The sequence below is a fragment of the Conger conger genome, chromosome 9, assembly GCF_963514075.1.
Source record: "Conger conger chromosome 9, fConCon1.1, whole genome shotgun sequence".
Taxonomy (NCBI): Eukaryota; Metazoa; Chordata; class Actinopteri; order Anguilliformes; family Congridae; genus Conger; species Conger conger.
In genome coordinates, this window is record NC_083768.1 from 38,364,053 (window position 1) to 38,385,084 (window position 21,032).

At 42.3% G+C, this 21,032-nt stretch overlaps 1 protein-coding gene across 8 annotated transcripts in view; it reads left to right on the plus strand.

Moving 5' to 3' along the window:
• Window positions 1-21,032, plus strand: part of LOC133136751 (catenin delta-2-like) — a 193,170-nt gene that overhangs the window by 95,502 nt on the left and 76,636 nt on the right. For 4 of the 8 annotated variants that reach the window (XM_061254459.1, XM_061254460.1, XM_061254461.1 and 1 more), the window contains exons 9-10: window positions 4,368-4,608; window positions 7,233-7,289. In XM_061254459.1, the coding sequence (XP_061110443.1) occupies window positions 4,368-4,608; window positions 7,233-7,289 (298 nt within the window). The remainder of the gene's footprint in view (window positions 1-4,367; window positions 4,609-7,232; window positions 7,290-21,032) is intronic. The other 4 variants (XM_061254462.1, XM_061254464.1, XM_061254466.1 and 1 more) reach the window with 1 other exon arrangement.

Genomic DNA, 21,032 nt, shown 5'->3' on the forward strand with positions numbered 1-21,032 from the left:
TGCACTTCCTTTCGGTGTTTTGGAAAACCTGCTGTCGAAGCACTATGCTGTTGTTGCCTCTTCTTTTGTGGGCATGCTCAGACAGATCTTCCCGATTGGACTGATTGGAGTTAAACATACAAATGTGTGTGTCATATTGCACCATATATAGTTTTACCTTACATGAAAGTACTTTTTGTTGAACTGCTGCATGGCAAATTGTTACTACAGCAACAGTGTCAAGTAGTGTGACTTGACAGGAAGCAGGAAGTGACATCGCACCAAGGCTCCCACTCAGCAGTAAATAAGCCCATTTGTAAAACAAACTATAAAAAGGTGATGTGATTCAGACTCATTTAGTGGTGTGAACTGTTGTAACCCCACTTCACTGAGGCGTGCATCTTAGCAATCAGTTGCAAATTCGGCTGCAAACACACACACACGCGCATGAACACACTCATGGGGATGACAGATTGAGGTGGTAAGACGATGTGAGGGCTCCTGGTGAGTCATTTGGGGGGGGGGGGATGCTGTAACTGTGTTTAGATTTATGGGGATGGTCCTTTCTCACAGCCAGCCTATCAGACGCGAGAGATGAGACATGGGTGCGCGGCATCCATCAGCGCTACTACAAAATCAGTGGCTAACAGCCCAGACTTTATTAGACTTCTCTGTGTTTAATTAGGGTGAATAAACCATTCCAATTGAAGTGTTTTATTTATTAATACTTTAATATATTTCTATTCTGATAAGAGCATGTGCATGTTAGCAACATAAATAGTATTGGAAATAGAGGCTCTAACTGGCAGTACCTTTCTAATTAATTGCACACCTGTGGTGATTTTTTTATAGTTAAGTAGGGATGTGATAGCTGCTGACAACAACCCCATTTTGCAGATGGAGGTGGCATGCGATGTCAGTGTATGCATTAAATCAGTGAAGAAGCTAAGGAGACAGACCTTTGATGTGCACAAGTACACTGTTCAGTGTAGGAGCAGTGTGCTTTGTCAAAATTTCTTAGACTACCGTTTCTGTTAGTGTCAGAGACTGCAGAATATATTACCTGCAGTAGCCTCTGCATGAATTAATCTCGTAAATTAATACAGTCCTCTTTTGGTGCATTCTTTTTCTACAGTCTCTCCAAAAGAAATACAGTTCTGAGCTTTATTTATTTCTTGTATGGTACATCATCACTGCAGTAAACACAGTCGAGTGTGTGTGTTTGTGTGTGTTTGTGTGTGTGTGTGTTTTTGGTGCGCTCACTGTACAGTGAATACGGCCCTGGGTTTGTGTGTGTGTGTGTGTGTGTGTGTGTGTGTGTGTGTTTGTGTGTGTGTGTGTGTGGATTTTCGGTGCACTCGCTGTCCAGTGAATACGGCCCTGTGTTTGTTTGTGTGTGTGTGTGTGTGTGTGTGTGTTTTTGGTACGCTCGCTGTACAGTGAATACGGTCCTGTGTGTGTGTGTTTGTGTGTGTGTGTGTGTATATTTTCGGTGCACTCGCTGTACAGTGAATACGGCCCTGTGTTTGTATGCAGTGAGCAGCGCAGGGTTGCTGTGGATGTGCTTGTGCGGCGTTATTGAGCAGTCTCCTGGTGTGGGAGATGCAGGGGGGTCAGATGGCAGTGACTCCTGGAGATGAGATGGCCTAATAGTGTCTGAAGGTCAACAGAAATATGCTCTGCTCTGGGCTGTCCCACACAAGAAGCTCTCGCTTAGGGACTCTTCCAGTCTCTGCAAACCCTACAAACCCTACAAACCCATCGGCCCTTGTTAAACCAAACCACAGTTGTGTCATTCCTTAAGAGGAAGTAGTGTACAGCATGTCAATACATGATTAAATATGCCTTGCTGAAGTATAAGGAATTTTCTTTGGGCTATTCAGTGCCTTCCAAAATGTCCTTGTCTTTGGCATTCTACTGTATAACATTAAACCCTGCATGGTCTGAACTCATTTACAGATTGTTATTATATATTGCTCACTAATATTAATAGATATGCCATGGAAGGGTCACGTGCTGTTGTGGCAGAATTACATTTTCAGGATTTTTCAGTTATCTGCCCCCATGTGTTCAGCTATCACCCTTTCCCTTTCATGCTCTTTTCCGTGTGCGATGAATTGGTCTTAATCATATAATTTTAATATCAATCTGAGCATCTCTGCATATCACACTCGCTTGAGTTCATACTCCTGATGGCTGCCATTTGTAAATGTCTTCTTCTGCAGTTTTAGGCATTCAGAGCTCTGACTGACAGTCCTATTGATCTGTCCAGGACTGAATTTATTCAACGTCCAAATCAGCCTCAACCTTGTCTCTGCACAAGCGTACCGTCCGGCTAACATTGTTGCTTTCTGTACACTATGTACAAAATGCACGCTGTTGAGCGAATTTGCATTTATATTGACACGGCATGCAGCCTTCCCTATCCAGAACAAATGGCGTGGCTTCATGGTTCCGTTTATACAGCCAACAGCTGGGTGTTTACAGGGGCTGCTCAGGTTAAGCAATTTACCCCGCCTGTCGGCCATACCCCGCACGACGGTGAAATGTTCAAACAAACGGAGAACGGACAGCACCCGATAAGATATTTCACATTTCCACTTTTACTGATGCGTGGGCTCAATATGCGTATGCGTCAATACATAACCGTGATCACCATGAGTATTTCTGCGGCCAGACTTAGTGAGCTCATCCATCACCACTGCATCTCTGTTAAATGTACCTTATTACAGTGTAGGGGTCAATTCAGTTTCACCTTATTACAGTGTAGGGGTCAATTCAGTTTCACCTTATTACAGTGTAGGGGTCAATTCAGTTTCACCTTATTACAGTGTAGGGGTAAATTCAGTTTCACCTTATTACAGTGAAGGGGTCAATTCAGTTTCACCTTATTACAGTGTGGGGGTCAATTCAGTTTCACCTTATTACAGTGTAGGGGTCAATTCAGTTTCACTTCATTCAATCCAGCAAGCAAATTGAGATACAGTTCATGACCTGAAACATGGCCAGGAAGATTGTATTGGGATTTCTCAATTAAGTAATTGAATTACAATGTATTTACTGCCTTGACTGAATTGGAATTGAGGCCACAACCCTGCTTGGTAACTATTCATTCCTTTAAGGGAATAATAATGGAATGGCTATTCTGGTGCATTTTGCTGGACACAATCGAGTCAATCATTTGTCCGTACCGGACTGACCAATATACAGTATGCTTTGAATACCCCGCCTAGCCACCTTTATATGTCATGACCTTTACATCTCATAACCTGTGTTAATGACTGCATTTAGGAGGAAATTGTTTAATCAATCATCAACTAATGTAGTCACTGAATAATTAATCCATGGAAGCACAAAGACAAATTAGTATTATTTATTTGTCTGCCTGCGTATATTTATGTTGCCGAATAAAAGAACAAAAGGATTCCTTTGTTGATTGTTGGGTTTTACAGCATAAAAGGCATCAATGGCAGTTCCCAGGGAAGGAAAGTCAATGTAAACTGTGGTTGTTTAATGTGTTCACGTGCTGATGGAGTTTGGGGTAGAAGCTGTGGGAAGGCTGCCAGACTGCTGCCTCACAGAGCTGATGTTCAGAGACACGCTGCATCCAGCCAGTGCAGTCCCAGGGTTTTATGATCTCATATAAGCACCTTATGTGCGTGTTAATGGACCTTTAAGCAAGCAGAAGCAGGCTTTAATTCCTGGTTAAATGTGGCTCCCGTGTTTAAAGGTGATGGAGGTGTTCTGCAGTGTACTGCTCTGTGATTGTGTGTTATGTGTCTGTGTGCTCTGTGCTGTGCTCTGTGCTCTGACTGTGTTTCTGCACCTGTTCTCTTCCCCTCTTATGCCACCATTTCCCTTATGTTTGGTGCGCCTCTGTGTGCCTGGGTGTGCCTGTGTGTGTGTGTGTGTGTGTGTGTGTGTGTTTGTGGATGCTTGTGTATGTATGTGTGTGTGTGTGTGTGTGTGTTTACACCTGCATGCCTGTGTGTGTATTTTTGTGGATGCGCGTGTGTTATATGTCTGTGTGTGTGTGTGTGTGTGTGTGTGTGTATACACCTATGTGCCTGTGTGTGTATTTTTGTGGATGTGCGTGTGTTATGTGTGTGTGTGTGTGTGTGTGTGTCTGTGTTTGTGTGTACACCTGTGTGCCTGTGTGTATTTTTATGGATGCGCGTGTGTTATGTGTCTGTGTGTGTGTGTGTACACCTGCGTGCCTGTGTGTGTATTTTTGTGGATTCGCGTGTGTTATGTGTCTGTGTATTGTGTATTATTGTGTACACCTGCATGTGTGTTGTGTGTAGCCTCTCCTCCAGCTCCAGACCCAGTAAAGCAGTTCTGTGAACAGGTCCTCAACTTTCTGCTCTGTCCCCATTTTCCTCCCGTAGCCCCGCCCTCCCCTGGTGTTGACCCCGTCCCGTTGCAGCGCACAGGAAGTCAGAACGCCACGGGAACGTACCAGAGGGCCAGCTACGCCTCCGGCCCCGCGGCAAACTACGCCGACCCCTACCGCACCCTCCAGTTCTGCCCATCTGTGGACTCCCCCTACAGCAAGTCAGGCCCCGCCCTGCCCCCAGAGGCCGCCCTGGCCCGCTCTCCCTCCATCGACAGCATCCAGAAGGACCCCAGGTGAGCGGGAATGCTGTTTACACACCAGCTCTCTCTCTCTCTCTCTCTCTCTCTGTATATCTACCTTTTCCTTGCTCTCTCTCTCTCTCTCTCTCTCTCTCCTGTTGAGACACGTGTCACTCTGTTGCCCTTGTTTTATTATGTGTCCTACTCACCAATCACCCGCCCCATCACTGGCACTGGCTTCGTTTTTTGTTGTTTTGTTTTTGTTTGTTTGTTTTTTTGGAGGGACGCACCGTTAATAACATTAATTATAATTATCATAATAATATTAACCACAATAAAAGCATGCCTTAGTTCTTTATGCCTTTTGGTTGTGCAGAATGCCTAGGATTATGACTGTAGAAGTGTTTTTACTGATGAAAGGGTGTTATCGGCATGGTTCCATACATGGTTATTGCATATTTATTCTATTTTGTTTGATTTAATTTGGATTTCATTATTATTTATGTAGGTTTAAAACAGAAAATAACATTTCTGTTTTAAAATGATTCCATTCATCATCTTCAAGCCTAAATGTTTTGACCACTTTTGTAACGTAATACTTTTTTGTTGTTAATATTTTTTTGACTGTGTTATTTTACTTTTGGAAAGTGCAATTAGAATGTTAAGTTAAAGAAAAAACATGAGCCACAACAAGGTGCAACACTTTTATTAGTAAATCTAGCTCAGGCTAAAATATTTCAGATGGCTAAAGGAAATTATTGGTTCCATAATTCAAACACATGTGAAGGGATTGTTCACTTCCTGTGGTGTTTTTAATATTATTTCAGTTTTATTGTATGGACAGTTATGGTATGTGATGAAGGATGTTTTATGTATTTACAGAAGTTTCTGCTAGCTTTGCAAGTGCTGATTTTGGGGTTATCATCCACTAATAAGGGGTTTAATACAAAAATAATTAAACAAATAAATACTTGTCAAGTGACTCCAGCTTGTACAGTGAAGTTATGCTTGCAGAGGCTGTACATGTGCATAATACCTGATTAAATTAGGAATAAAATAGCATTCATCTTATTTCTGGTTGGAGCGATTTGCTACGGCACATGCAGCCTGAGCCCAACACACTGAATGGCAGAAGTGGCTTCCTGTATCATCAGCGCTGCATGTGGAGAAAAGCACATTACTGCTCCAGAGAGAAGAGAGAAGAAGTGTGCGTCTGTGCAATTCCAAAAACAATGAAACCATCCTCATGACATTTTCGCGAACTACTACTTTAGACAACCTAGTTGTCCTCAAAAGGAATTTCACAATGCCGATATACTGTAAATTCCCTCTTCAAACTCACCGCCTTCATCTGTTGCAAGGCCTTACAGAAAATTGAATTGGGAGGGAGAGTAGTACTACAGGGGTGGCCAACTCTGGTCCCGGAGAGCCGTAGGGTGTGCTGGCTTTCATTGTTACTCGGCAGTTAATTGATCAATTAAAGCAGTTGATTACACAGTTAACTCACCTCACCTGGTACTTGGGTCTGAATTTGTTGCTGAGTTTAGGGTGAAAACAAAAGCTAGCACACCCTGTGGCTCTCCGGGACCAGAGCTGGCCACCCTGTACTGGCTTGATTTAAGAACCGATGTTTCTAATTCTGAATAAATTCTACTAGTATATGTATATAGGCTCATATGGTCATATGTATAGCTGCTGGAGTCATAATTTTGCTGTACAAGCTGCTAAGGAGTTAAATGATGTATACATGTTTTGCTATAAACCTCAAGCCTGCAGTTGTCCCAATAGCAGCCATTTAAAATCAGGCAGATCAGGAAAAACATCTTGGAACTGAAAATGACCTAAAATATCCTTCACTGGTCATACATCTGTCCATGCTGATCACTAGAACTGAAATAGACTTAAAAACTGAACTATCCCTTTCAATAACATGTTTTGGCACAGATAATGATTCACATTTACTTACATACTATACTATTATTAAATGTGAGCTCATCAGTACCCTTGCATTACATTTTTTTTAAATGAAACTTTCTCTTTACATTAGAATTTTTGCCAGGAAATTCATAAAAAAAGCATTTATTTTCCTTGCTAAATTTGCAGTTATGTTTAATTGACACAGTGAAATGACTGATGTTTTTATTTTATTTATACACGACATTAGGGAGCATGTCCCCCATCCTGAGCCTGTGTTGATCAGTGTTGAAGCACCAGAGAGAGCAGCCTTTTCTGTCCCTCCTTCTGTTTATCCATGTATTCTTTTTTCTTTACTCCACATTGCTTCCTGCACATTTCGCTCACATTGGCATCCAGTAGTGTTCAGTCAGCTGGGTGCTGTGCACTAAGCATGCTAATGAGAAAAGGCCTGCAATTAACACCTTAAACCCTGGCCCTGCTTCCAAATCCGCTGGCTGCCCCATATTTCACAACCAGCGCAGTTAATTATATATGAATTCATTTATTAATCATTGATTGGTTAGTTAATTAATATAGCTCATTAATTATATGTTAATTTCTATTTATCGCACCTACAGATTTCATAATGCATAATGCATGTCCAAAATCAAGTGTAATAAGAGCAGGAAAAAAGATATCTATAAAATCATTAATAAGTATTTTATGTTCAATCTCCTTCATGCGAGACACCTACCTTTTTCTTTCTGCCTGTCTCTCGATAGGTACGACCCTGAATTCCTTGTCTGGAATCAAAATCAAGCCGAACACAGAATGACAAAGTAATCAAACATTTATTTTTACATTCTATTCTGATCTTTTTTTTTCACTGTTGCTAGTCAGCTCAGCCATGTTGGAGCCCTACCTCTTTTCTAACTGCTGCTTTGAGTGATTGTATTGTAGATGGCCTAGCATGTTATTGCAGTGCTTAGCAGTGCTTCATTTGAAAGATGGACTGGTGAATTATGGGGTGTGTTGTGTCTGACTGGAGGTGGTCCAGGTGTCGGAACATAAAGGGCCTTCTGCTTCATACAGAAGGAAGGTCTTTGCAATTGAGTGCCTCTCTTTAATTCTTAAATATAGTCTATCTTTAACTTCAGCTGTGTTTCATCACTGTCAAACACTTTAATGTCTAATAATGGCAATGCTTTTTATGCACCTATCCAATACTTGTGACAAATTTTCTTAAAGAGACAGTTCACCCTAAAAATAGACTAAAACTGTTTCCTCTTACCTGGAGTGAGACATCTAGATTTTCACTGTAGCCTGACAATAGACCTCAACGGGGCCCGTGTTCGTGGCACTGACAGTGCAAGGTCCATTGTATCAGGGTGAGCTGCAGCCAATATCTAGAAAACTCGTCAAATCCCAGTGAAACTATCTGGAATCGAGAGATAGCACTCTGAGTAATATCGCTTTATGGGTGAACTGCCCCAGAAAATTAGTCACAAACATTACTGCCCATTACTAGACATGAATGTGTTTGAATGCGATAAAACAAAAAGCTTGAGCTAAAGATAGTACTTCAGAGTAAAATGTATTGAAGAATGTTACCCATAAGCCTCAGCGTTTAAGGGCCAGCAGCATTGCTCTCTGAAATACTCTTTCCATACGAACCACAGATCTTTCTGGAAGGGAGCCTGTAAATTACTGCTCTACAATACAATCACTACAGTCTTTGCTTTTTGGAATGAGAAGTATGTTCCGGTGTGTCTGTGGAATTAGGTGGAAGTTTACCCTGTGGGAATAGAGTGACCGAGTGCTTTTGGAACTATGTGGAAGTTTTGTGTGTGGATTTGTGGAATTAGATGGTGCTTGTTAGATTCAAAGTTTCAGTGTTTCTGGGAATAGATGCGATTTCAAGTGTTTTTTTGGAGATTGCCGGATATTCTGAGTAGATATAGCTGGTGCAGAACTCTGTTTTTCTATAGGGCTGTTGATAATATTGGTTTGTTTTCTTCTTTTTTTGGGACATGCAGAAATGTCATGCGTCTCTGTTCCATTTTCACATTATTATTTTACATAATTCATTGTCATTTCATAATATTCATTTGGGCAATGTGAATCATGCTTCTGTCTGTCATATTCATGAAACACTCAGGAATATGGAACATACTCTGGAAAATGTTGAGTTTTGTCTGTGAAAGGAAGAATGGGTTACCTGTGCCCATCTGAAAATTCATTGAACCATTTCAGGTCTTAGTTATCTTGACTTAAAACATTCTCTATGTACTGTAATCTCTAGAAACGGTTCTATTTCATTTAAAACAGAATAGTGTTTCACACTTGATGAGTTACAGAAATCTCCAGTGTAAACTGCATACTGTAATTAATTACGTTCTCATTGATATAAATACGCATCTTAACAAGGCTGAAGCATATATTACTGTGCATTTTATTTGTGGTAGTGTCATTACAATGGCTAATCCATTTGTAGACACAGACACACTAAGCTATATTTACATTGTAAATACCAGTATGTTGTATAATGCATAAAAGGAAACTATATATTTAGATGTGTGATACAGATACGGCACCACTGTTCAGCTGAAATGTGTAGACTGCCTTTGCCGAGCATATATAAATTGTAAAAAAACAGTAATTGAGGGTGTGAATTTCAGGATAAGTTTAAAGTGGGCTTTGTATCTCAATGCGTCCAGTGCTTGCAACTCATCAACCCATCCTCCCCATGCACCAAATAAAACAAGAGGCTAAGAGCTCTGCAAATCTCAACCATTCACACCTCTGCAATGTTGCTGCCTGAAGTCTAACGCCAGCTTGTTTTCATGAACAGATTTTCTCTGCTTGTCAGTAATCATCTGTGTTGTGCAGTGGCTCATCGGATTTTCTGAATTTTTCACTGTGGGAAATGCTCGCTTCTGTCTGAAGGCCTGCGTGCTTATTGGCTCAACTGTTGGTTCTACTTTTAATCCACCTGAGGCATGTTCTGCTGGCTGAGGTGGTTAGGAAACTGCCGATTTTATTGGAGTCAAAATGGAGGCTCCCCCAGAGCAACTTGAGGCAAGAGGGGGAGATATTTCTGGATATTTTGCAGCCAGCAGACAGCGCACGACGGCCCATGCAGTCATGTGACCAAGCGCGGATAAATGGTCCACTCACGGAGAAGGCTTGCTCGTGCTTTGTCATGGCCGGTTAATTTCTGCAATATCCAGCAGGTGAAGCAGACTTCCTGCGCAGATTAGGCACTTTCTCCCCCCCATAAAACAGCACATGTAGGGCTGGTTCGTTTCTTCTTCTCTTGATTAACTTTGCATGGCACACGCCCATAGCCTGGGTGACTTACAGTTTCCATCGTTCCCATTAATACAAACAGGCATGCTGTGGTAGGCAGTGTAGCACACTGCTTTGTACCCTTGAGCAAGGCACTCTACCTGAATTGCTTCATTAAACTATCCAGCTGCATGAAGGATTTTTCCGTATGTAAAAAATAGAATCTGTGTAAATTGCTCTGTATGAGACTGCTTAATGCTGATCTGTAAATATAAAACAGCTTACTCAGGGGTGTCTCACAAAAGTTTAAAACCTATGACCTTCTGGTTGCAAGCTCAGATCCCCGACGACTGATCTGTGCCACTAGTTCATGCTTATGTGGATTAACCTTTTTTACGGCATGGTAATACCAGTACGTCTGTGCATACAGTAAGGGTGGCGATACAGGCTGGCAACGTTTTGGGAAACTATATCAGCAACTGATAAAAAGCTTCATTAAATTGTTCTGTCAGCAGGAGGGTATCTCTGTATTCTGTGCCAGTCTTGGCCTGTGTTGCCAACCAAGTTGCCCTAAAAGCCCTAACATCGCATGAGAAACAGCGTTCAATGGAGCCTAGATGGAAATTTCAGTGCAAAATGTTCATTTTTAAATCAAATATTAACTCATATTAACTAGAGTTCAATTAATACCGCTGTTAGAGTGTGCTCATAGCTACCACTGTTTTTGAGACTGGAGAATGCTGGGACAATTGACTTCACTTCAGCCTATTGTGAGCGATGAATAGAGGGCTGTCGTTTGAAAGACAAGTTAAAGTTGACGATATAAATTGTGCCACAAAGTCTCTTGTGACTGAAGAGAGAATTTTAGTGAATGTGTTTGATTCAGTGTTTTCATTTGGGCTGAGATGCTACATGCTGCTTCTGTTAGCGTCTGTTATCTGAGTGACTAAGACACGGGTCTAAAATAAGAAAAATGCCAGTATCACGGGGCTAATGTCTCACATCACTGGATTTACACATGCTGTATGTTAAGCCCTCATATCCACAGGAATTGTTTCTGTATCAGATGGGTTCCTATTCAAACAGATTGGACGGAAAATTAATGAGAAGCAAATCACCATTTTAATGTCCTGGCATGAGTCAACAAATGTGCCATTAATTAGAAACACAAAGTCAAAATGGCAGTTTTTAGAAACGCTTTGATGTGCTGAAAAAAGGAAGTGATTAATCCGTAGCAAATGAATGGTAGGATTGGCTGAGCCACTGGCTGCACAGGAGAGACACACTAATTTTGATCCCCGCCCCCCCCTGTTACAGGTGTGACATGCTAGCCAAAGCCATGGGCCACCTCATTGGTCACCACAGTGTCACTTGGGGCAGCCTGATTGGTAACCAGTGTTGGTTGGGGCAGCCTGATTGGTAACCAGTGTCACTTGGGCAGCCTGATTGGTAATCAGTGTCACTCGGGGCAGTCTGATTGGTAATCAGTGTTGGTTGGGGCAGCCTGATTGGTAATCAGTGTTGGTTGGGGCAGCCTGATTGGTAATCAGTGTCACTTGGGGCAGCCTGATTGGTAATCAGTGTTGGTTTGGGCAGCCTGATTGGTAACCTGTGTTGGTTGGGGCAGCCTGATTGGTAATCAGTGTTGGTTGGGGCAGCCTGATTGGTAACCAGTGTTGGTTGGGGCAGCCTGATTGGTAACCAGTGTCACTTGGGGCAGCCTGATTGGTAATCAGTGTTGGTTGGGGCAGCTTGATTGGTAATCAGTGTTGGTTGGGGCAGCCTGATTGGTAACCAGTGTTGGTTGGGGCAGCCTGATTGGTAACCAGTGTTGGTTGGGGCAGCCTGATTGGTAATCAGTGTTGGTTGGGGAAGCCTGATTGGTAACCAGTGTTGGTTGGGGCAGCCTAATTGGTAACCAGTGTCACTTGGGGCAGCCTGATTGGTAACCAGTGTTGGTTGGGGCAGCCTGATTGGTAATCAGTGTTGGTTAGGGCAGCTTGATTGATAATCAGTGTTGGTTGGGGCAGCCTGATTGCCCCAACCAACACTGGTTACCAATCAGACTGCCCCAACCAACACTGGTTACCAGTCTGATTGGTAACCAGTGTTGGTTGGGGCAGCCTGATTGGTAACCAGTGTTGGTTGGGGCAGCCTGATTGGTAACCAGTGTCACTTGGGGCAGCCTGATTGGTAACCAGTGTTGGTTGGGGCAGCCTGATTGGTAACCAGTGTTGGTTGGGGCAGCCTGATTGGTAACCAGTGTCACTTGGGGCAGCCTGATTGGTAACCACAGTGTCGCTTGGGCTATGAAGACTGGGGCTCGGACCATGGCTCTGTGTGTGAAAATTGGTGATGGGCAGATTATCCGTCACTGTTCTGACTGCAGACAACAGCCACTCTCTGCCTGAGGTTCTCAGCTTAGCATGAACCCTGTCTCTCAGAGCAGTACTGTGGAAAATCCAGACTGTGTAAAGTCAAGTATCAAATGTACTCTTTCCCTCTCTACCTGCATGTCTCACTGTTAGTATTTTTCTCTCACACTATATACAGTGGATTGTATATGTTTTGAAAGATCAGATTTTATCATGCATGCCTATATATGCATAACGCATAAAATGAGCTCTTCGAGATGTCATTTGTTATTTAGATCTACTGTAGCCTGTCAAACTCATGAACCAGGGCAACATGCCTTCGATGTGCATTTCCACTCTGTTTCGAATCCAGAGCGTACTCTCTGGAATCGTCATGGCAACTCAGCCATGGAAAATGTAGGTACGGGAGGGCATGATTGAGCACACTGTACCTTTGGAAGTGATGCCTTCAGTATTGCATTAACTACAGTTCAACCGTCAGTATAAATGTGCCTTAAGTCATCATGAATACGGTTTTATTTTATAGAAATAACGATTATGTCAATATGCCATAGGAATAATATGCCATTTTATGAATTATGACCAACATGAGTGATTAAAATCTGGAGAAAAAAAGTATTATCAATGGATTATTTGATAAATGAGTTACTGTTTAGCTGCTGAGACTGTAACTCAGAGAGGGGGTACTTTTTAATTTGGTTTCATAACTGCTATCGTGCCCTTACTCTCACCGATCAGTGCAGTTTCACAGTTGTGTTTTACCCAGGTGATGGTCTTTTAATAATGAAGTTTTCGATTTATAGATGTAACTCTCAGAAACTTGCATGTAATTAATACACCACCATCTGCCGCCTGCTGTAGATGCACATTGTCAGAATGTACGAAGATTCAATGGCGTTAGACTATCCATCTAACTGCGTGTTTAAACGATGTCTGGATTGTCTTATCTTTGCTTTTACAGTAGCTCTGACTATCAAACTGTACTTGCAGTACTTATCTGTGGTAAAATACTTTTAGAATGGCTACTAATCAGTTTTCTGCACTACTTATTTGTGCCCTGTTCTTACATCATTGTATTAATCTTCTGTATGATGACATAAAAAATGAAATGGCTGTCAACCCTGAGGATAATACAATGTCCTGCCTGTTATGAAAGCACTCAAGCAACACTTGGCCCATTGGGCTCTGTTTGGACTCCAGTGAAGTCCTGGAGAAATATGGGAAGGTATTGGAGGACCCTTGCTTGCACTAGGCATTGGAGGCATCAGTACCAGTTTGTTACTGACTGACTGTTCGCTGTATCACTATTAAATAAGTAACAAAAATGGTGGCTGTAAGTTGTTTTTTAGTCGAAAAATAACTTGGTCATGCCCCATTGCACACCTGTATTTGCACAAAATAAATACATAGAACATACATTACTTTGAATATTAGTTGGCTATGATGATGATTATGATGATGATGATTAGTATTATTATTATTGTTATTATTGTTATTGTTATTATTATTATTATTATTAGTAGTAGTAGTAGTAGTAGTAGTAGTAGTAGTAGCAGCAGCAGCTGTAATCTTTATATGGATTTATTTTCATAAAAGCTGCATACTTCTGCACTTTATTTTGTAGTATAAATGTTCATGTTCAATGTATATTTTTAATGCCACAGATTTCATTTGCATATGTTATGTTGCATATTTCGTTTTCTGTTGAAAGTAACAGTGATGAAGGAAAAAATGATTAATTTGTAAAATCATCATAAATACAGATAAGCATAATTGCATGTTTAGGCAAATTTCTATATTTTTTCCCCCTGTCTAATGAATCAAATCTGATAAGAAATAGTATGTAGATTTTGGCTCTTACTTAAAAAAAAGAGTAAAAATGATTGACTTGGGTGAGCATGCTTTTTAAAATCATAGTTTAATTACCAGCCTTTCTTTTGGCCATGTGGTGTTGAACATTTTATTCTCTCCAGTATTTTTAGTACCCATAATTCCCCTTATTAAAATATGTTAATCTACAAATCACCTCAGTCATCAACTGTTTTTATTCTGTATTTATTAAATACATGTAAATTGTCTTTTTTATTAGTCTTGAAACTTTGGTTTGCCAGTTTAGGCTGACTGCCAACAACCACAACTCTTCTCTAATTGTAATTACCATGATAAAAGGCATTATTTCATTAATTAGTTAACTGCAACAAAAAATGTCCATTGTTTATGAACAGAATAGTATGCATAGTATGGGTCTCTGGTTCCACTGACTTCATGAAATGAATGTGAACAGTTTTAGAAGTGCGTGTTTGTCTGTGCCTGTTCATTCTTTCATGGTATCCTCATTCACTGGGATAATCTTGGAATGCTTTGTGTGTCCCCTTTATGGGGAATCTTGAATATTCTAGAATATTCTATTAGAAAGTATTATTCTATGGTCAGAATGACATATGCACTGTGCTTACTGCATTGTAATAGGAATTGTTTTCTCAGGTGTTGAGGTTGGGCCTCAGTGTACCATGGGTAATCAATAGCAGAAGGAAAGAACATTTGCACCATGCAGGCTGGTCTTTTAGCTTGACCTTTTACAAAGTCATGTAAGAAATCACGCAGTGACAATCAATTATTTCACTCACTGGGCTTGATGATACGCTGGGATTAAAAACGCAGAATGCAGGGCAAGGGTAAAATATGGTGCTTAGTGCTAAATTGTGTGTATGTGTGTGTGCGTACTTGCCTGTGTGTGTGTGTTGGCATGCACGTGCATGTCAGTAATGTGATAAATGGGGCCCTCGTTGTTCAGTACTCACCTGTGACCATTGTCATTGAAATCAAAGAAATATGTTGTGCCAGAAAACAGCTTGCTTCAGCTGGTTTCTTTAAGTTAAGCACAAAAGTGTGTCTAAGTGTTTCTTCCACCTATGAACCCAGCCAGATGATTTCACAAATTAGTTCCTACCTCCTGGCTAAAGAATTGTGCTAATTAGCAAATCCAATGCAGTGTAGTATGATGGCAGCAGTGCAGTGTAGTATAATGGCTGCAGTGCAGTGTAGTATAATGGCAGCAGTGCAGTGTAGTATAGTGGCAGCAGTGCAGTGTACTATGATGGCAGCAGTGCAGTGTAGTATAATGGCAGCAGTGAAGTGTAGTATGATGGCAGCATTGCAGTGCAGTATAGTGATAGCAGTGCAGTGTAGTATAATGGCTGCAGTGCAGTGTAGTATAATGGCAGCAGTGCAGTGTAGTATACTGGCAGCAGTGCAGTGTAGTATAGTGGCAGCTATGCAGTGTAGTATAGTGGCAGCTGTGCAGTGTAGTATAGTGGCAGCAGTGCAGTGTAGTATAGTGGCAGCTGTGCAGTGTAGTATAGTGGCAGCTGTGCAGTGTAGTATGATGGCAACAGTGCAGTGTACTATAGTGGCAGCAGTGCAGTGTAGTATAGTGGCAGCTGTGCAGTGTAGTATGATGGCAGCAGTGCAGTGTAGTATGATGGCAACAGTGCAGTGTAGTGTGATGGCAACAGTGCAGTGTACTATAGTGGCAGCAGTGCAGTGTAGTATAGTGGCTGCAGTGTAGTGTAGTTTAATGGCAGCATTGCAGTGTAGTTTAAAGAGGAGAATTGGAATTTTGGTAGAGAGGAGATGGAGAAGATGGGGATTCAGATGGAGTCCGTTGTTGCAAGATTTTCTTCCACCAAAATACTGTCAGCTCTTGTTTTCTATGTGCTACAAGCTGAGAGCTACAAACTGATCTGCTGAGTAAAAATCACTTAAAATCAGGCATCTGGTTGACTCTCCCTTTTTGGAGTGTGCAGCACAGAGAGAGCTGCTGGGTGCGTGGTTGGAGAGGAGGGTGTCTGTGCCTTCATTAGCGTGTTTATTATGAGCCCCGTCCGCACCTTGGCGACTGCTCTGTGAATGCACTGACAGTTTGTTGTAATTACATGGCCTGCAGCGTGTTCAACAACACTTTCCCTGTATGATGCTCAGTGCCCACGAGCCTCTCTCTCTCTCTCTCTCTCTCTCTCTCTCTCTCTCTCTTTCTCTCTATCTCTTTCACATTCTCTATCTCTTTCTCTATCTCACGGCACTGAAAAGGCAGAGCGGAATAACACATTTTAGCTGTTTGCTGACCTGTTTGTCTCAATTCACACTCACCCCCCTCTGAAAAGGTGAAATGGCAGCACACAGTAAGTCTTGGGAACAGAACTTGTTAACCGAAAGGTTAAAGGTTTGATTCCCCTGTGGGGAACTGAGCCTAAATTGCCTAAGTGAATGTCCAGTGAGATTCAGATGTTGGATGATAAGCGTGCTGTGTAAGCCGTTTGGAATAGAGGTGCCTGCAACCTGTGCCTCTGAACTAGTTATTGTCATTAATGGTAGGTATCATTTGGCCTGTTCTGCGTTGCAAGAATGAACACCCCCGGGACCCTCATGACCATCTTGGTTCCAAGGTCTGACTTGACAAGGTCCGGCATGACTCATCTCTCTTGTCTTTTTTTTGTTAATAATAATCTCCCCATGAACAAGGAACATGGGACATAGCATATTTAATATTTTATATTTCACCATGTGGAACAGTTCCTCCTGAGAGAGTATTGCATGATTATTACTATTGTTATATGATTTTATTTTTCATTACGGCTGCCTGGAGGAGGTTGGACTGCTTGGTTCCTGTGGATCTAATTATCAGGCATATCTGTGCATTCCGCAGGGATGGCGTTGGTCCCTGGAATGACTATTAACCTAGAGTGAGTCATGTAGCCGCATCAATATGGCACTAACCACTGTCTGAAGAAAAGCCGCTCCATGGAATTTGTCTGGGAGAATAAAACCCATTGCAATGGTTTGGTTGGATGCACAAAGAGTTTTTTGCCTGGAATAGAAACCAAAACTTAGTATGTTTCATTCGGTCAGGTTTCAACTAACATTTGTCCTGAAGTTTGATATACAAATATATGTAAGTGTTTATTTTTATTTTCTTCGCAAGCACAGGTTTGTAAGTTCAACAAGCACCAACTGTCTATTAACTCACCACACTGTGTTTGCAGAGGGAAAAAGTAACACTTCCTTTTAGTTTCTAGTGAAAATTAAGGACAACTGTTGATTGAATGCGAGCCAATGTTTCCTCTTTTAGCAGTACAATGCATTGCCAGTTCTCACTGAGAAGCAGTACATACACTAGTGAAGGATGTGTGGCATATTTATGCTTCAATTCCAACTCTTGTTCTCTTGTTCTTGCTCAAGTTCTCTCTCTGGAGTTTATCTCTGGAAACATGTGTGGAGTGACACAGAGGGGTGCCAGGATGGTCTCTCTTCCTGTATAGTCAAAGTCCTCTGTATTCACTTTCTGAAAGAGAAGGGATTTGATTGATTTCATTTCAGACTGAGTCTTTCTACTTGTGAATGACTATAGAAGGAGGATGGAGGCAATCTGCAGGAAACGCTGCAGAAATAATTTAATATTGCTTTATTAAATATTAAACACAGACAGGCTGGCCAGGTGTCAAACAGTGTGTGATTACATAATTGTTTGATAATGCAATAGGGCTGAAGTGAAAAATTGCTGCTCTTGGTGATCTGGTCACTGTAGGAAAAGGGCTCTGGATAGTGCACTTCCCCAAAACTGGAGACATTTTTTGTTGATTAATTGATATGTCAAATATATGGGCATCACTGGAAATTACCTAGAAGCAACTGTATAGAATTGTATGAGCACATTTGCGTTCAGAACTAGCTTCCTGAATCTGACCAATGCCAGTTCTGCCTGTGCATTTCCCATCAATGGTTCAACATTGTATCAAAATAACTATGCATATATTCATACATTTCAACTCTATTTATAAAGCACTTTAAATGGAAAAAAGTTCAACAACGCATACAAAATCAAAGCAAACAATGTGTTAATTCAGTGCCAAATTGGAGGATGAAATCAGTGAAAATAATATATAGTAAAAACAAGAGCAGAATACCATATGTTTTCAAGGAGTACGCCATAAGGGATGTGGTATACTGTTGCGTATAAGGGACACAGCACCAGAAGGAGGTAGTGTGTCTAATGAAGGCATTCTAATTCAGTTATCCTGGGGTCTGCACAGAAATAATAAATCACATCTGTCCATAGTTGCGACAAACCGAAGCATTGTTTTCATGGTGTGCTTTCTCTTTCTGTGAGGTTGATGTATTTCACTTCAATTTCAGTTGTATTTGTCTGCCTCTTTTTACTGACACAAAGATTCTTTTCAGGAAATAGGAAAATAGAAGAATTATGAAAGATGAAAACAAAATATGAAGCAAAAAATATCAAACTGTGGCAAGAAAGAACTCCCCAGTGGGAGGAAATCTCAGGAGGAAGCCAGCTTAGAGGGGGAGAGCGTCCTCCAATGGCTGGTGTGACCTCAGTGCTTCCAGTCAGCCTGCATGGTAACAGCCTGCTAATGGGAAATCCACAGGGAGCATAGGCAGAGTGGCTGGGGAGACTACAGGCCAGGGTTTGGCTGCATGGGTGCCGCTGAGCCATGCCTGTGCCTCTGAAAGAGCCGAAGGCGGTTGGGAAAGTTGGGACAGCCATTTGAAAAGATAAGAAAGAGAGAGCGGGTTTTTGCTGATTCCCATCCATTGTTAATGAGCAAGAATTCAACTTGTGTCACACACTTACATGGTGCGGGTGTGAATGAGCAAAGTGATAAATCCGTCTTAGCTTTCCGCGGAAAGCAGGAAAAAAATATTACTCTACACGCCTGCGGCTTGTTATACTTTTATGGACGGAGGAGACAGAGACGGGAGGAAAAGTGCTTCGTAGGTGTGACAGGAAAGCATTTGGCACTAAAATCCTCTCACCGGCTGCTGCTGGACTGTGGGTAATGCCTCACAGCGTCCCTCGATGTGAAGTAAATGTTTTTGGGGATGGAGGGTAAGAGCAGGCAGGCCCCACGCGAGGCAGTAACGACAGAACACGCCTTGTTTTCGCTCTTCTCCTTTTCTCTCCACCGCGGGAACCCAAAGTGTCAGATTACATCTGGGCTGAAGGTACGCGACCCTCCTCGCACACCCGCCCGTCCGCCCAGGCAGACCCCCCACCCAGGTAACAAAAACAGAGAAGATGACCTTGAAAAAATAAGTGTTGTTTTCCTCCTCTTCTTCCGCCACAAATCAACAGTGATGAAGTTGAGGAGGTGGATCGGTGTGTCTGGAGGGAGGGGTGGGGAAAAGCAGAAGAGCTACAGCCCGGGGGCGGTGGCATCGGTCCGTAAAGCAGCAACAAGCGAATACCAAACAGGAAACACACACGTGGGCTGTAAAAGTACATCTGGAGCCTGTCAGAAGTTAGCATGGAGGGTCACTCCTGAGCAGACACAATAGCGGCCCCCGGGGAAATATCTCCCCTCTCCAGATGCTGTGGCAGCTTCAGCTCTCCGCAGGCTTTGCTAGTGCACTGGGCTCCATAACCCAGCTGCAGCGCTAAGAAGGATGGCATTCTCATGTTTAACATTTCCTCTGTGGGCAATAGGGGCTACTGAAGTACTTCTGTTTGTAGACAGTGTTACTGGGAAAACATGCAATCCGTTTGTCACCCAGCACAAGGTTTTTTTAAATCACAAATAAGCAAATATGTAAAGTGTATATTAAGTAAGCTTTATATTACAATATCCAAAGCTATGTGTGCTAAGAAAATATGTGAATACATAATGTAATATTTGCTAGAACTGATCCAAGCATCAGGCATGCCTTGTGCTGCATGTGCACCTTAAGTAATTGTGAATGAGTAGCTGAGGTAGATTTTGTTTGTTTGAAAATGCACCTGCTCGGGGGTTGGAAAGCTCCTTGAACATATTGAGTGCTGAAACCCATTCACACGCTTATGTGTAGAGCAGGAACACACCATATGGTCCGAGTTGTTCTTGGACCACGCCGGGGTCATGTGGGGTATTCTGTAAAATCCATAGAGATGAAAGTCTTAAAGAGGCCTCATTGGTCCACAACCTGTCATCTCCACCAGCCAATCACAGACACCTGTGATCAGCCTGTGCAGCTGCACCTCTGATGAGTGAAGAATATGTGCCTCTCCTGTGGGTGCCTTGCGGCCGTAGCCAAAATGGTTTCTGTCTCTTCTGTCTCTTCTGTTTTCACAAATGGTGCCCCAGTAATTGGAAGTTCACATCTGAGAGACAAAGGTTTCAGTCCAATCGCTTATTCTCACTCCTTGCACCTTTTTCACTTGTTCTCCATTGAGTGGAGCTAAAGAGTGAGGAACGGATTCCAGGAAGAGGTGCAAGGAGGGAAAATGAGAAATTGGAATGAATCCTGTGTCGTGCCCGTGAACCTCCAATTACTGTGCGCCTTTTCTAAAACAGAAGAAAAGGAATCAGCCAGAACTCTTTTGGGTAGCACCACAGTGCTGCACACAGGAGGAGATGCAAGGATGAGACATGAGGATGATAGACTCCAGGCAGAATTTATTTGGCAAATGGAATGCCCTTGCTCAGCCAAGTGCCAGTTCAAAGCAATGCTAGTTACAGACTGCAGATGTGGAGTAGTGGATCCGTAGCAGGATCATTTATACGTCATGCGTTCCAAAAGAAGGCTTACACAAATGCTGCACTCCTGTACCCTCACTGAAGTCCCCTCTGGGAGTCTCCTCGCTTTAACGAGTTTGAATGTCCTTAAAGATGCCGAACTGCCATCGATTTTCAGGTCAGGCGAGGACCGAGGAGAGGAGTACGGATACAATAAGCGATTGGAAGGAGCTCTAAGGTTGACATTGTGGTCCCTGTCTGCCAGTCACCCAGGAGTTGAGCCAAAATGTCCTACACTGCAGTCAGGTGTACTGAAACACAGAGATCTGAGGACACTCAACTCTGAGCCAGGGGTGTTTGGTGTGTGGTTAAGGAACTGGGCTTTAAATCCAAACAGGGCGCAGGTTGATTT